Source organism: Puma concolor, chromosome C1 (genome assembly GCF_028749965.1).
Source record: "Puma concolor isolate L17-30 chromosome C1, mPumCon1.1.hap2, whole genome shotgun sequence".
In the NCBI taxonomy this organism is placed as follows: Eukaryota; Metazoa; Chordata; class Mammalia; order Carnivora; family Felidae; genus Puma; species Puma concolor.
Genome location: NC_141674.1, coordinates 188,680,659 through 188,694,649, shown reverse-complemented (window position 1 = coordinate 188,694,649; position 13,991 = coordinate 188,680,659). Strand labels below are relative to the sequence as shown.

Sequence of the window (13,991 nt, the reverse complement as noted above, 5' to 3'; positions counted from 1 at the left end):
ACAAATATTTATCAAATACCCATTGTGGACAAGTCACTTTGCCAGGCTCCATGGGGACACAGAGAATGACATAGTGGAGTCCTGCCCTTCAAGAACCATACAGTCCGGTTGGGCAGGAAAGAAACTGAATAAAGAAGGCAGTTGCTGGGAGCTGGCCTCCTCAGACTCTCACTTCCTGTGCCAGAAACTCCCGCTAAGTCCTCCAAGTTCACGATTGGCCCCTGTCCTCGCAGAAAACAGATACAAGGTCCAAAGCACCTCTTGCTCTCGCTGCATCCTCCTTTCAGACTCTCCCCTGAATCCTAGCCCCTGTGGCATCATCTTCTTGGCTAGGGCTCTCCACCCCAACTGCTTCCCTGACCCTGTCTCCCTGAGATCTCCTGACTAGGTCCCCATGCACAGCAGAATGCAAACAGTTACATATGGTAGCCTTGTCATCTGGTCTTTAGGCCTTCACTGTTTACCCAGTCTCTTGGCCTCCTTTCTAGGAGGCCTCCTTTCTAGCCCTGACCTTAGTGCCACCAAGCACCAGGACCCAGTCCGTCCTGTACCTGCCTCCACCTGCACATCCTGTCTTTCTTCCAAGGCGAAGTCTCTGCACAGCTCACTCAGCTCCCTTTCTTTTTTTTTTTTTAACTTGTTTTATTTTTTATGTTTTTAAAATTTACACCCAAATTAGTTAGCATATAGTGCAACAATGATTTCAGGAGTAGATACCTTAGTCCCCCTTACCCATTTAGCCCACTTCCCCTCCCACAACCCCTCCAGTAACCCTCAGTTTGTTCTCCATATTTATGAGTCTCTTATGTTTTGTACCCCTCCCTGTTTTTATATTATTTTTGTTTCCCTTCCCTTATGTTCATCTGTTGAGTGAAGTCATATGATTTTTGTCTTTCTCTGACTGACTAATTTCACTTAGTGTAATACCCTCCAGTTCCATCCACGTAGTTGCAAATGGCAAGATTTCATTCTTTTTGATTGCCGAGTAATATTCCATTGCATATATATACCACATCTTCTTTATCCATTCATCCCTTAATGGACATTTGGGCTCTTTCCATACTTTGGCTATTGTTGATAGTGCTGCTATAAACATGGGGGTGCATTTGTCCCTTCAAAACAGCACACCTGTATCCCTTGGATAAATGCCTAGTAGTGCAATTGCTGGGTCATAGGGGAGTTCTATTTTTAGTTTTTTGAGGAACCTCCATACTGTTTTCCGGAGTGGCTGCACCAGCTTACATTCCCAACTCAGCTCTCTTTCTGATGGCTACCCTCCTGACCACAAGTTCCCTAAGGGCACAGTGCAAGTGTTACATATTCCCCAGCATCTAGCACAGTGCTCACAGCAAGCGTCTGTAAGTATTTTTGTTGTTAAATGAGCATTTACAGGTGGCCCAGGAATCACTTCATCTCTTTGAGTTTCAATTTCCTCATCTGTAAAATGGACTCAAGTTATGATTCCCTTTAGCTCTAAAATCATTAGGCCATATAACCGGGTTTCTCAAGTATCAGTCATGTTACAGAAAAACATTTGTTTCATTTTTCAGTTGATTCTTAAGCAAATTTATTCTAGTATACTATTGGAAACCAGTCACTGACTTGGAAATTTGAGTGAACTCTGCTATCATTGTAATCCTTCCATTGGTCTCTTGGTTCTCCTAACATTTTTTGTCATTGGCTTTTATTTTTTATCAAATAATCCACTGATAACATTTAAAATTTAAATTGTGTTCCAAGTTTATTAATGAAAAGTTAGAGGTTCTACCACCACCCCCTGCCCCTCACTTCTCAGTCTACTCTTCAGCATGCTCCTTAGTGGCAACTATTTTCAGCTCTTGTAACTATTTCTTTTGGAATTTAATGTCTGAATAATTGCCTTCACCCCATTTGTTAATTTTTCAGCTTTAGACATTGTCTGTTGACTTCCAGGTGTGGTAGATGAGGTTTTAGCACTTATATATCCTTCCTCCATTCCCTCCTCTGCTCTTCCAATTTAGTCACAATTAACTTTTTTAAAAGTAATTATCAAGTGTTTATATTAATATATATGAGAGTGTACATAACTATGTTTACTTTCTCACATAATATTTTTTTAACCCGGAGTCATTATATAATTTTTATTTTCTTAGGCTTCTACGTTTCTTTTTTTTTTTTTTTTAATGTTCATTTATTTATTTTGAGAGAGCGGGTGAGAACATGAGCAGGGGAGGGGCAGAGAGAGTGGGAGACAGAGAATCCCAAGCAGGCTCCATTCTGAGTGCAGAGCCTGACTCCAGGCTCAATCTCACAAACTGTGAGATCATGACCTGAGCTGAAATCAAGAGTTGAACACTTAACTGACTGAGCCACCCAGGCACCCCAGGTTTCTATGTTTCTATTAGTAATATCACCTCAATTGCTCTGTTTCCTATTACAACTGCTCTGTAACAAATTTAGTGGCTTAAAACAATAGCAATTTATTCTCTTACTAGTTCTGAAGTCAGATGTCTGAAATAGCTCTTACTGGGATAAAATCAAGGTGTTGGCAAGACTTGGTTCCTTCTGGAGGCTCTAGTAGAGAATCATTTCCTTGCCTTTTCCAGCTTCTAGAAGTGCCCACATTCCTTGGCTTGTGGCCTTTCCACGACCACTCCTACCTCCTTTTCCACCATCATATTCTCTTCTGTGACTCTTACCCTCCCTTTTATAAGGTTTATGATTACCTTGGGCCCACATAGATAATCTGGGATAATCTCCCTTCTCAAAACCATTAACTTAATCACAGCTGCAAGTCCTCTTATTGCACATATTTATAGGTTCCAGGGATGGGGGCATGGACATGTCTGGGGGGAGGGTGCATTATCTGCCTACTACGTGCTCCAACAGATCTGCCAGAGGTCTGTCAGTGTTATCCAGTAATCCATCAGTTCCATGTCCTGAGTCTTTGGGGGCCTTCACTGTGGGAATTGGCCCCTTCTGGTTCATACCCATTTTGCAGGTGTGTAGGCTGCATCTTCCTATGGTGTGCTGATAGGGGGAGTTAGTGTGTCAAACTTGCATGGACAGCCCTTGTGCAATTCCATCTCCTTTCCCACTCTCCCTGTTCTTGTCAAATTAAACCTCTTTTAATCCTTGAATTAGGAAAAAAGCCAGTCCTTCCTCCTGTGTGTCTCCTTTGCTCTCTCATGACTACCATACTCATAACACTTGTGACACCAGATGTGTGTGGGCTTTCCCCCCACCAAGCAATTCTCTGTAACACCAACTGGGTATCCTACAATTAACCTCAGTTCTGACCCCCTCTACCTGGAGATAGCACCAGATACCACAGGTAAGTACTCAGTCCCACATGACTGCACTCACCACCCCCACCAGAGATGCCAATCGCAAATTCAGGTTGTCATCTGTGTGTCTGACCCATAAGCTAGAAATCAGAGGTTTCTGTGACCCTTCCTTGGGTTAATTAACTTACCAGAACAGCTCACAGAACTCAGGAAAACAGTTACTTGCATTTACCAGTTTATTAAAAGATATGATAAAGGATACAGATGAGCAGCCAGATGAAGCAATACATATGGTGAGGTCTGGGAGGGTCCTGAGCATAGGAGCTTCTGTCCTCATGGAGTCAGGGTGTGTCATCCCCCTGAGTGTGGATGTCTTTGCCAACCCCAAATTCACTGAATCCCATACTGCTGGGAGTTTTATGGAGGCTTCCTCACGGTATGATCAGTTATTAACTCCATTTCCAGCCCCTCTCCCCTCCTGGGAAGATAGGGGCAGAGGCTGAGGCTGATATCTCCAAGTTTTTAAACATGTCTTGGTTTTTCTGGTGACCAGCCTCCATCCCAGAGCCCACCCACAGTTGCCTCATTAGAACAGCAGATGTTCCTAGTGCTCTTATCACTTAGGGATTCACAAGGTTTTCAGGAGCCCTGTGTCAGGAACTGGGGGCAGAGACCAATATATTTTTTCTACTATCTCACAATCCTGTACTATCATTTTTGTGGGGTTCTGGAAAATAAAGAAAATAAACAAATGTGGTCAAGTTTCCATGTTTATCTGATAGTTGTCTTTCACGCAGACCTTTGTAATAGGGATTTTTTGGTATTGTTTTCATGGAGCTAAGAAGGAAGGATTTTGATCTATAATTCAGGCAGGTGAACAGGGATGAGAAATTGAGACATTCACTTGCACTGTAATTTGAGTAACAGAGTTAATTTTTCAGGAAGTTCTGTGCAAGATCTACTGTAGGGATTTCTCCTCATTTCAGTGAGAGCTAATGTGGCCTGATGGAAGAAGGGCCTAGGAGATTTTTGCTACCCCTGTGATCATTCTGAACCTCAGTATCCTCATCTGTAAAATTGAGATAACAATAATTGATCACTTATTGTGTGCTTGGATCGCAGTATGCACTCAATGGTGACAAATTTTAAATCGCTTTCAAGTCAAGTCCACTGGGTGCCAAGGAGTGAGATGTTATTCTGTAGTCAAGACCCTGCACCAGATCAACAGCTCCCAGAATTTACCATGTGTGCTTTGGGCTTTTGCTGGGTCTTTCCTAATTTGTCTCTTAAGTATCATTGCTTTGACTCTGAATGGTGTAACTCTCTGATGTTACTTTCCCACTTCAACCAGGACCTCCTGATCTAGCAGCTCCTGCCATGTACCCCAACCCTCTCATCTACTGTACCTGCTGGGACCCTTGGAACTTGGGACCACGGAAGCTAATCAAGACCCCTCAGCCACCAAGAAAGACCTCCACAGGGAAGCCCAAGTAAGGATTATATGGATGGAGTAGAACAAGGGCCCTTGAATTCCATTTGCAGCCTTCTTTCTCTTCAATATATCCAAATAGTCAACTAGGCAACAAAATCCCAAGAAGGCCAGAAAGCCTAGCTTTACACAGCTTTCTCAGCCAGCCTGTTGGCAGCACATTGCTCTTGCCAGTCCTGCTTAGACTCGGTGTCATTTTAAATGAGGAAGTCTCAGGGGTGCCTGGGTGGCTCACTTGTTTAAGCATCCGACTCTTGATTTTGGCTCAGGTCATGATCTCACAGTTTGTAGGTTTGAGCCCCACATTGGACTCTGTGCTGACAGTATGGAGCCTGCTTGGAATTCTCTCTCTCTCCATCTCTCTCTGCCCCTTCCTGCACCTCTCAAAAGAAAGAAAGAAAGAAAGAAAGAAAGAAAGAAAGAAAGAAAGAAAGAAAGAAAGAAAGGAATGAATAATAAAAATAATGAGAATATCTCAGAGTTTGTGCAGCAGGGAAAGGTCAGCTTCCAAAGAAAGGACCTGATAGCCCCCCTCAGGAGAAAAAGAGCTTTGGGCTCTGGGGGACAAGCTGCCAACCCAGGGTCCCCTGGGAAATGAACCTTCTCAAGTCTTCTTCTAGAGACTCCCCAAGACCTTCCTGACTTTAAAGATTTCAGCAGTCAGAGCATGTATTCCCATTCTGGGGTCATGATGGGCATCTACCTAATCTGGGAATGCTAAAACAGGTTTCTGAATTTCTAATTTTCTCTTTTTTGTTATCTATTTTGCATTTTCAGGCTAACTCCTCTTCCTTCAGCTGCAAAAAAACAAAATTGTGTCCAACCCACAGCAAAACCTGTTGTTGCCCCAAAGTAAGTATTTTTATGTTCATGGGGAAGGAATTACCAGAACCTACAATGATTTCCCCCAAACCTCAGATCCTGCATGCGAATTGTGTGGTGCTCTGCACCCACTTTCAAAGTCACAACAAATAAGCTCTCAATTAGGGGTGCCCCTGACAGCCACTATTTCCTGCCCTAAAAGGGAACAATACATGATGCATGTCATAGGCAAAGAGCCTTGGGGAAACTCCCAGGCATTTATGGTGGTGGCTTACCTTTTTACTGATTACTGTTCTATGTCTAAGGTTTTTGGTAGATGGCAGCTCTATTTTTATTCATAAATTAAATTTTTATCCATATTTTGTTATGCTTAGAAGTATAACTTAGTTTAGGCATGTATCTTTGTATTCAATTTATTTGGAAAATATTTATTGAGCCCCTAGTATTTGTTTGGCATTATTTCAGGTGCCAGGAGACAGCAGTGAACATAGAAGAGTCCCTGCTCCAGAGCTTACATTCTAGGGGGGAAATGACCATAAAGAAGTTAATACATCCCAGTGCATCCCAGTGCTATGTAGAATATAACACAGGCAAAGGGAGGAGGGGATAGTGAAGGCAGGGTTGTTATTTTCTATGGGTATTTCAGGGAAAGTCCTTATGTAAAGGGGACAGCAGGAGCCTGCTGATATCTGAGACTAGCACTCCTGGCAGAGGGAACAGCAAATACAAATTCCCCCTGAGTGGGAACCTGCTTGGCACATTTGGTCTTTTCCAGGAAAGCAAAGAGGCCCATGTGGCAGGAGTGGAGGATGTGAGCAGAGAATGGGGAGAGGTGAGGTCAGAGAAGTAGCAGAGATGATGAATGTAGTTGGCAGAATAATGGCCCCCCAAAGATACATCCTAATCCCTGGAAACTATGATTCTGTTCTATTACTCATCAAGGGGGAATTAAGGTTGTAGATAGAATTATGCTTGCTAATCAGGGGACGTTGAGATGGACAGATCATCCTGAATTATTGGATGGGCCCAGTGTAATCACAAAGGTCCTTATTCATGAAAGAAGAGATGTGACAATTGAAGCTGAGTGATACAGTTGTTGGCTTTGATGGAGAAAAAAATGCCGCTACAAACACAGGAAGCTTCTAGGAACAGGAAAGTCAAGAAAACAGATTTTCCTGTGGAGCCTCCAGGAGGAATATCACCCTGCCAACACCTTAATTTTTTAGCTCAGTGAGACCCATTCCAGACTTTGACCTCTAGAACTGTAAGATAATGAGTTGGTTTTGTGTTAAGCCACTGAGCTTGTAGTAATTCATTACAGCAGGAATAGGAAACTCATACAGTAAAGCTTGCTACCAGTATAAAGACTTTGGCTTTTACTTTGAAAGAGACAGCCTATAGGGCTGCCATAACAAAACAAACAAACAAACAAACAACAACAACAACAACAAAAAACACAGACACTGTGGCTTAAGCAACAGAAATTTATTTTCTCACAGTTCTAGAGACTAAAATTCAAGACCAAGGTACCCACAGTGTTGGTTTCCTCTCAGGACTCTCTCCCTCGCTTGCAGATGGCCACCTACTTTCTGCTCCTTCACATGGTCTTTTCTTTGTGTATGCACATCCCTGGTGTATCTCTGTGTGTCCTATCTCTCTTATAAGGACACCAGTAAGGTTGGATTAGTGCCCACCATAATGGCCTCATTTTAACTTAATCCCCCTGTAAGGCTCTGTCTTCAATACTGTCACATTCTGAGGTACTGGGAGTTAGGGCTTCAACATATAAATGTTAGGGGGACACAATTTAGCCCATAAGAGATGGGAAGCCATCAGAGGGTTCTGAGAAGAGTGACATGATCCAACTTGCATTTGGAAATGACTAATCTTTTTTTTTTTAATTTTTTAATGTTTATTTATTTATTTTGAGAGAGAGAGAGAACATGAGCAGGGGAGGGACAGAGAAAGAAGAGAGAGAGAACCCAAGTAGGTTTCACGCTGTCAGCACAGAGCCCTGTGCTGGGCTCGATCCCACAAACTGTGAGATCATGACCTGAGCCAAAATCAAGAGTCAGATGCTTAACCAACTGAGCCACCTGACCCTGCAAAAGGATGAATCTGGCTACTGCATTGAGAATGGACTACAGTGACCAAGGGTAGAAGCAGAGTCCAGTTAAGATGTAATCGTAAGGACCCAAGCAAGAGAAGATGGTGCTTTGACCTGGTAGAAATAGCAGAGGTGGTGAGGAGTGGTCCCATTTGGGATATATTCTGAAGGTAGAAACCGGTAGGATCTGCTAATGGGTTGGGTGTTAAGTATGAGAACAAAACAAAAGAGGGGTCAAGGATGACTTCAAGATTTGGAGCTGAGCAACAGGAAGGATGGAATTTCCATTTTCTGCAATTGGGGCAGACTGTGGGGGGAGGTACACATTTGTCAGGAGCTGAGCATAGGAAGTTCAAGATGCTTCTTACTATCAAGTGGCAATGTCAAGTAAGCAGTTGGATAAGTGGGTCTGAGAGAGAGCTCTGGGCTGCAGATATACATTTGACAGTCGTTGGCATATACATGATACTTAGAGCCCTCAGATCAGATGAGATCTCCAAGACAGGGAGTAGAGCCAGAGGTAGGAAGAGGTGGGAGAACGGAGACCCAGAGCACTCCAATGTTGAGACGTTGGAGAAACCCCGAAAAGGAGAATGACAGGGAGTGGTCAGTGAGGTAGATGACAAATCATGTACCTGGTATCCTGGAAGGAAAATGACAAAAATGTTCCAAGAAGGAGGATTCTTTTTTTTTTTTTTTTAATTTTTTTTTTTTAACGTTTATTTATTTTTGAGACAGAGAGAGACAGAGCATGAATGGGGGAGGGTCAGAGAGAGAGGGAGACACAGAATCGGAAGCAGGCTTCAGGCTCTGGGCCATCATCAGCCCAGAGCCCGACGCGGGGCTCGAACTCACGGAGTGTGAGATCGTGACCTGAGCTGAAGTCGGATGCCTAACCGACTGAGCCACCCAGGCGCCCCTCAAGAAGGAGGATTCTAATTATCTGTGTCAACAACTGCTGATAAGTAATTAGATGAGGGCTGAGAAATACTGTTGAGTTTAAGTGGCCTGTGGGTCATCAGTGACATGAAGAGCATTGTGTCAATGGTAGTGGTGATAAAGCCTGATTGGAGTGGGATCCATTCATAACAAGGGATCTGTTGAATGGCTGTGTAGGTGAAACAGTTCCTTAGTGCCTGCCTTCTGTGTGACAGCACACTGCTGGCATGATCACACCTGTGGGTCTTATCTGACCCATATTAATGGTCAGGCTCAAGGTCTCAGTCTCCCAGTACCTCTTATTGGGAGCAACATCACTCACACCACAGCTCCACTCTGCCCGCCAATTAGCCCCTGCTAACACTGTCCTAGTCTTTTGCAATATGGTGAGGAACACTTTGTGGGTACTTTTATTATTTTTTTTATTTTTATTTTTTTTCAATGTTTATGTATTTTTGAGAAAGCGCTAGCAGGAAGAGAGGAGGAAAGAGAGAGAGAGAGAGAGACAGAAACAGAATCTGAATTAGGCTCCAGGCTCTGAGCTGTTAGCACACAGCCTGATGCAGGGCTTGAACTCACGAACCATGAGATCATGACCTGAGCCAAAGTCGGACGCTCAACCTACTGAGCCACCTGGGGCCCCTATAATTCAAAGACCTGTTCATTGTATTTATAACTTTCCAGTGAGACCCTACTGGGACTCCACATCACCCAGTCTCTATGTCCTATTGAGTCAGCACTGACTGAGGCTGGGAAACGGAGCAGCTGGGATGGCCTCACCATCAGGAAGGGGCTCGGGTAGATACTGATATGACCCACAAATTGGGACGTGAAGAATCTGTTCACCAGCCAACTGTTAACTTGGGCCTCCAGTCACAAACATACGGCCTCTGTGAATTACATCCTTTTTGTGAATCCTCTTGTTCTTTTGCAAACATACAATGTACTTTTTGTTATTTCGAAAGTCTTAATTCTTAAATATGAACTACAACATAACTGTTTTAACCATGTTTGGGTAACTTTTTTTTTTTTTTTTAATTTCTCAGAAGCCTTGAAAAATGGCAGTAGGCCCAGTGCTCTCAACTGTCCTGGGAGACACAGTTGGCAAATTGCTTTATCTGCAATTCTTTGTAGCACTTAACTTTTTCTTCTTCTAATTTCAGTATTTATGTGCCTCTATTTTTCTCTTCTTAAATAAAAAGCATCACATCTCATTCCATTTCTCTTAGTATGGAGCACTGTGGTTTGCATCCATTAACCACTCATTGAATTCATTAAATGAGAAAATGTGAAGTGCTTTGACTGACATCAGTGAAGTATCAAACTTTGGTTAGTGTAATCAGAGTAATCTGAGTAGGTTGACAAGGGAAAAAGGAGTCAAGGAGAATCATTCTGGATCAACCATACCTTTTACTTTTCAGAGTGAGAAATACAATTCCAATAAAATTAGTACCCAGGAGCTGCACTCTGACCCTTGGAGCAGTTCAGAGGTGAATGCAGTACTGTGGAAGGTCTCCGTTTGCTCAAGGAGATCTACAAAGAACAAAAAAAGACATAAGCTTAAATCCATCACCAGCTTTTTTTTTTCAATATATGAAATTTATTGTCAAAATGGTTTCCATACAACACCCAGTGCTCATCCCAAAAGGTGCCCTCCCCAATACCCATCACCCACCCTCTCCTCCCTCCCACCACCCATCAACCCTCAGTTTGTTCTCAGTTTTTTTTTTTTTATTTATATATGAAATTTATTGTCAAATTGGTTTCCATACAACACCCAGTGCTCATCCCAAAAGGTGCCCTCCTCAATACCCATCACCCACCCTCTCCTCCCTCCCACCCCCCATCAACCCTTAGTTTGTTCTCAGTTCTCAACAGTCTCTTATGCTTTGGCTCTCTCCCACTCTAACCTCTTTTTTTTTTTTTTTTTTTCCATCCCCTCCCCCATGGGTTCCTGTTAAGTTTCTCAGGATCCACATAAGAGTGAAACCATATGGTATCTGTCTTTCTCTGTATGGCTTATTTCACTTAGCATCACACTCTCCAGTTCCATCCACGTTGCTACAAAAGGCCATATTTCATTTTTTCTCATTGCCACGTAGTATTCCATTGTGTATATAAACCACAATTTCTTTATCCATTCATCAGTTGATGGACATTTAGGCTCTTTCCATAATTTGGCTATTGTTGAGAGTGCTGCTATAAACATTGGGGTACAAGTGCCCCTATGCATCAGTACTCCTGTGTCCCTTGGATACATTCCTAGCAGTGCTATTGCTGGGTCATAGGGTAGGTCTATTTTTAATTTTCTGAGGAACCTCCACACTGCTTTCCAGAGCGGCTGCCCCAATTTGCATTCCCACCAACAGTGCAAGAGGGTTCCCGTTTCTCCACATCCTCTCCAGCATCTATAGTCTCCTGATTTGTTCATTTTGGCCACTCTGACTGGCGTGAGGTGATACCTGAGTGTGGTTTTGATTTGTATTTCCCTGATAAGGAGCGACGCTGAACATCTTTTCATGTGCCTGTTGGCCATCCGGATGTCTTCTTTACAGAAGTGTCTATTCATGTTCTCTGCCCATTTCTTCACTGGGTTATTTGCTTTTCGGGTGTGGAGTTTGGTGAGCTCTTTATAGATTTTGGATACTAGCCCTTTGTCCGATATGTCATTTGCAAATATCTTTTCCCATTCCGTTGGTTGCCTTTTAGTTTTGTTGGTTGTTTCCTTTGCTGTGCACAAGCTTTTTATCTTCATAAGGTCCCAGTAATTCACTTTTGCTTTTAATTCCCTTGCCTTTGGGGATGTGTCGAGTAAGAGATTGCTACGGCTGAGGTCAGAGAGGTCTTTTCCTGCTTTCTCCTCTAGGGTTTTGATGGTTTCCTGTCTCACATTCAGGTCCTTTATCCATTTTGAGTTTATTTTTGTGAATGGTGTGAGAAAGTGGTCTAGTTTCAACCTTCTGCATGTTGCTGTCCAGTTCTCCCAGCACCATTTGTTGAAGAGACTGTCTTTTTTCCATTGGATGTTCTTTCCTGCTTTGTCAAAGATGAGTTGGCCATACGTTTGTGGGTCTAGTTCTGGGGTTTCTATTCTATTCCATTGGTCTATGTGTCTGTTTTTGTGCCAATACCATGCTGTCTTGATGATGACAGCTTTGTAGTAGAGGCTAAAGTCTGGGATTGTGATGCCTGCTGCTTTGGTCTTCTTCTTCAAAATTACTTTGGCTATTCGGGGCCTTTTGTGGTTCCATATGAATTTTAGGATTGCTTCTTCTAGTTTCGAGAAGAATGCTGGTGCAATTTTGATTGGGATTGCATTGAATGTGTAGATAGCTTTGGGTAGTATTGACATTTTGACAATATTTATTCTTCCAATCCATGAGCAGGGAATGTCTTTCCATTTCTTTAAATCTTCTTCAATTACCTTCATAAGCTTTCTATAGTTTTCAGCATACAGATCCTTTACATCTTTGGTTAGATTTATTCCTAGGTATTTTATGCTTCTTGGTGCAATTGTGAATGGGATCAGTTTCTTTATTTGTCTTTCTGTTGCTTCATTGTTAGTGTATAAGAATGCAACTTATTTCTGTACATTGATTTTGTATCCTGCAACTTTGCTGAATTCATGTATCAGTTCTAGCAGACTTTTGGTGGAGTCTATCGGATTTTCCATGTATAATATCATGTCATCTGCAAAAAGCGAAAGCTTGACTTCATCTTTGCCAATTTGGATGCCTTTGATTTCCTTTTGCTGTCTGATTGCTGATGCTAGAACTTCCAGCACTATGTTAAACAACAGCAGTGAGAGTGGGCATCCCTGTCGTGTTCCTGATCTCAGGGAAAAAGCTCTCAGTTTTTCCCCATTGAGGATGATGTTAGCTGTGGGCTTTTCATAAATGGCTTTTCTATCCCGACTTTCTCAAGGGTTTTTATTAAGAAAGGGTGCTGGATTTTGTCAAAGGCCTTTTCTGCATCGATTGACAGGATCATATGGTTTTTCTCTTTTTTTTTGTTAATGTGATGTATCACGTTGATTGATTTGCGAATGTTGAACCAGCCCTGCATCCCAGGAATGAATCCCACTTGATCATGGTGAATAATTCTTTTTATATGCCATTGAATTCGATTTGCTAGTATCTTATTGAGAATTTTTGCATCCATATTCATCAGGGATATTGGCCTGTAGTTCTTTTTTTACTGGGTCTCTGTCTGGTTTAGGAATCAAAGTAATACTGGCTTCATAGAATGAGTCTGGAAGTTTTCCTTCCCTTTCTATTTCTTGGAATAGCTTGAGAAGGATAGGTATTATCTCTGCTTTAAACGTCTGGTAGAACTCCCCTGGGAAGCCATCTGGTCCTGGACTCTTATTTGTTGGGAGATTTTTGACAACCGATTCAATTTCTTCGCTGGTTATGGGTCTGTTCAAGCTTTCTATTTCCTCCTGATTGAGTTTTGGAAGAGTGTGGGTGTTCAGGAATTTGTCCATTTCTTCCAGGTTGTCCAATTTGTTGGCATATAATTTTTCATAGTATTCCCTGATAATTGTTTGTATCTCTGAGGGATTGGTTGTAATAATTCCATTTTCATTCATGATTTTATCTATTTGGGTCATCTCCCTTTTCTTTTTGAGAAGCCTGGCTAGAGGTTTGTCAATTTTGTTTATTTTTTCAAAAAACCAACTCTTGGTTTCATTGATCTGCTCTACAGTTTTTTTAGATTCTATATTGTTTATTTCTGCTCTGACCTTTATTATTTCTCTTCTTCTGCTGGGTTTAGGCTGCCTTTGCTGCTCTGCTTCTATTTCCTTTAGGTGTGCTGTTAGATTTTGTATTTGGGATTTTTCTTGTTTCTTGAGATAGGCCTGGATTGCAATGTATTTTCCTCTCAGGACTGCCTTCGCTGCGTCCCAAAGCGTTTGGATTGTTGTATTTTCATTTTCGTTTGTTTCCATATATTTTTTAATTTCTTCTCTAATTGCCTGGTTGACCCACTCATTCGTTAGTAGGGTGTTCTTTAACCTCCATGCTTTTGGAGGTTTTCCAGACTTTTTTCTGTGGTTGATTTCAAGCTTCATAGCATTGTGGTCTGAAAGTATGCATGGTATGATTTCAATTCTTATAAACTTATGAAGGGCTGTTTTGTGACCCAGTATATGATCTATCTTGGAGAATGTTCCATGTGCACTCGAGAAGAAAGTATATTCTGTTGCTTTGGGATGCAGAGTTCTAAATATATCTGTCAAGTCCATCTGATCCAATGTCTCATTCAGGGCTCTTGTTTCTTTATTGACCGTGTGTCTAGATGATTTATCCATTTCTGTAAGTGGGGTGTTAAAGTCCCCTGCAATTACCACATTCTTCTCAATAAG

General features: G+C 42.1%; 1 protein-coding gene across 2 annotated transcripts in view; it reads left to right on the top strand.

Annotated features, from left to right (window-relative positions):
* FLACC1 (flagellum associated containing coiled-coil domains 1) overlaps nt 1-13,991 on the top strand; it is a 55,061-nt gene that overhangs the window by 14,860 nt on the left and 26,210 nt on the right. For both annotated transcript variants that reach the window (XM_086719269.1, XM_086719271.1), the window contains exons 2-3: nt 4,618-4,756; nt 5,533-5,607. In XM_086719269.1, coding sequence (XP_086575395.1) covers nt 4,644-4,756; nt 5,533-5,607 — 188 coding nt within the window. In that variant the 5' untranslated portion in view covers nt 4,618-4,643. The remainder of the gene's footprint in view (nt 1-4,617; nt 4,757-5,532; nt 5,608-13,991) is intronic.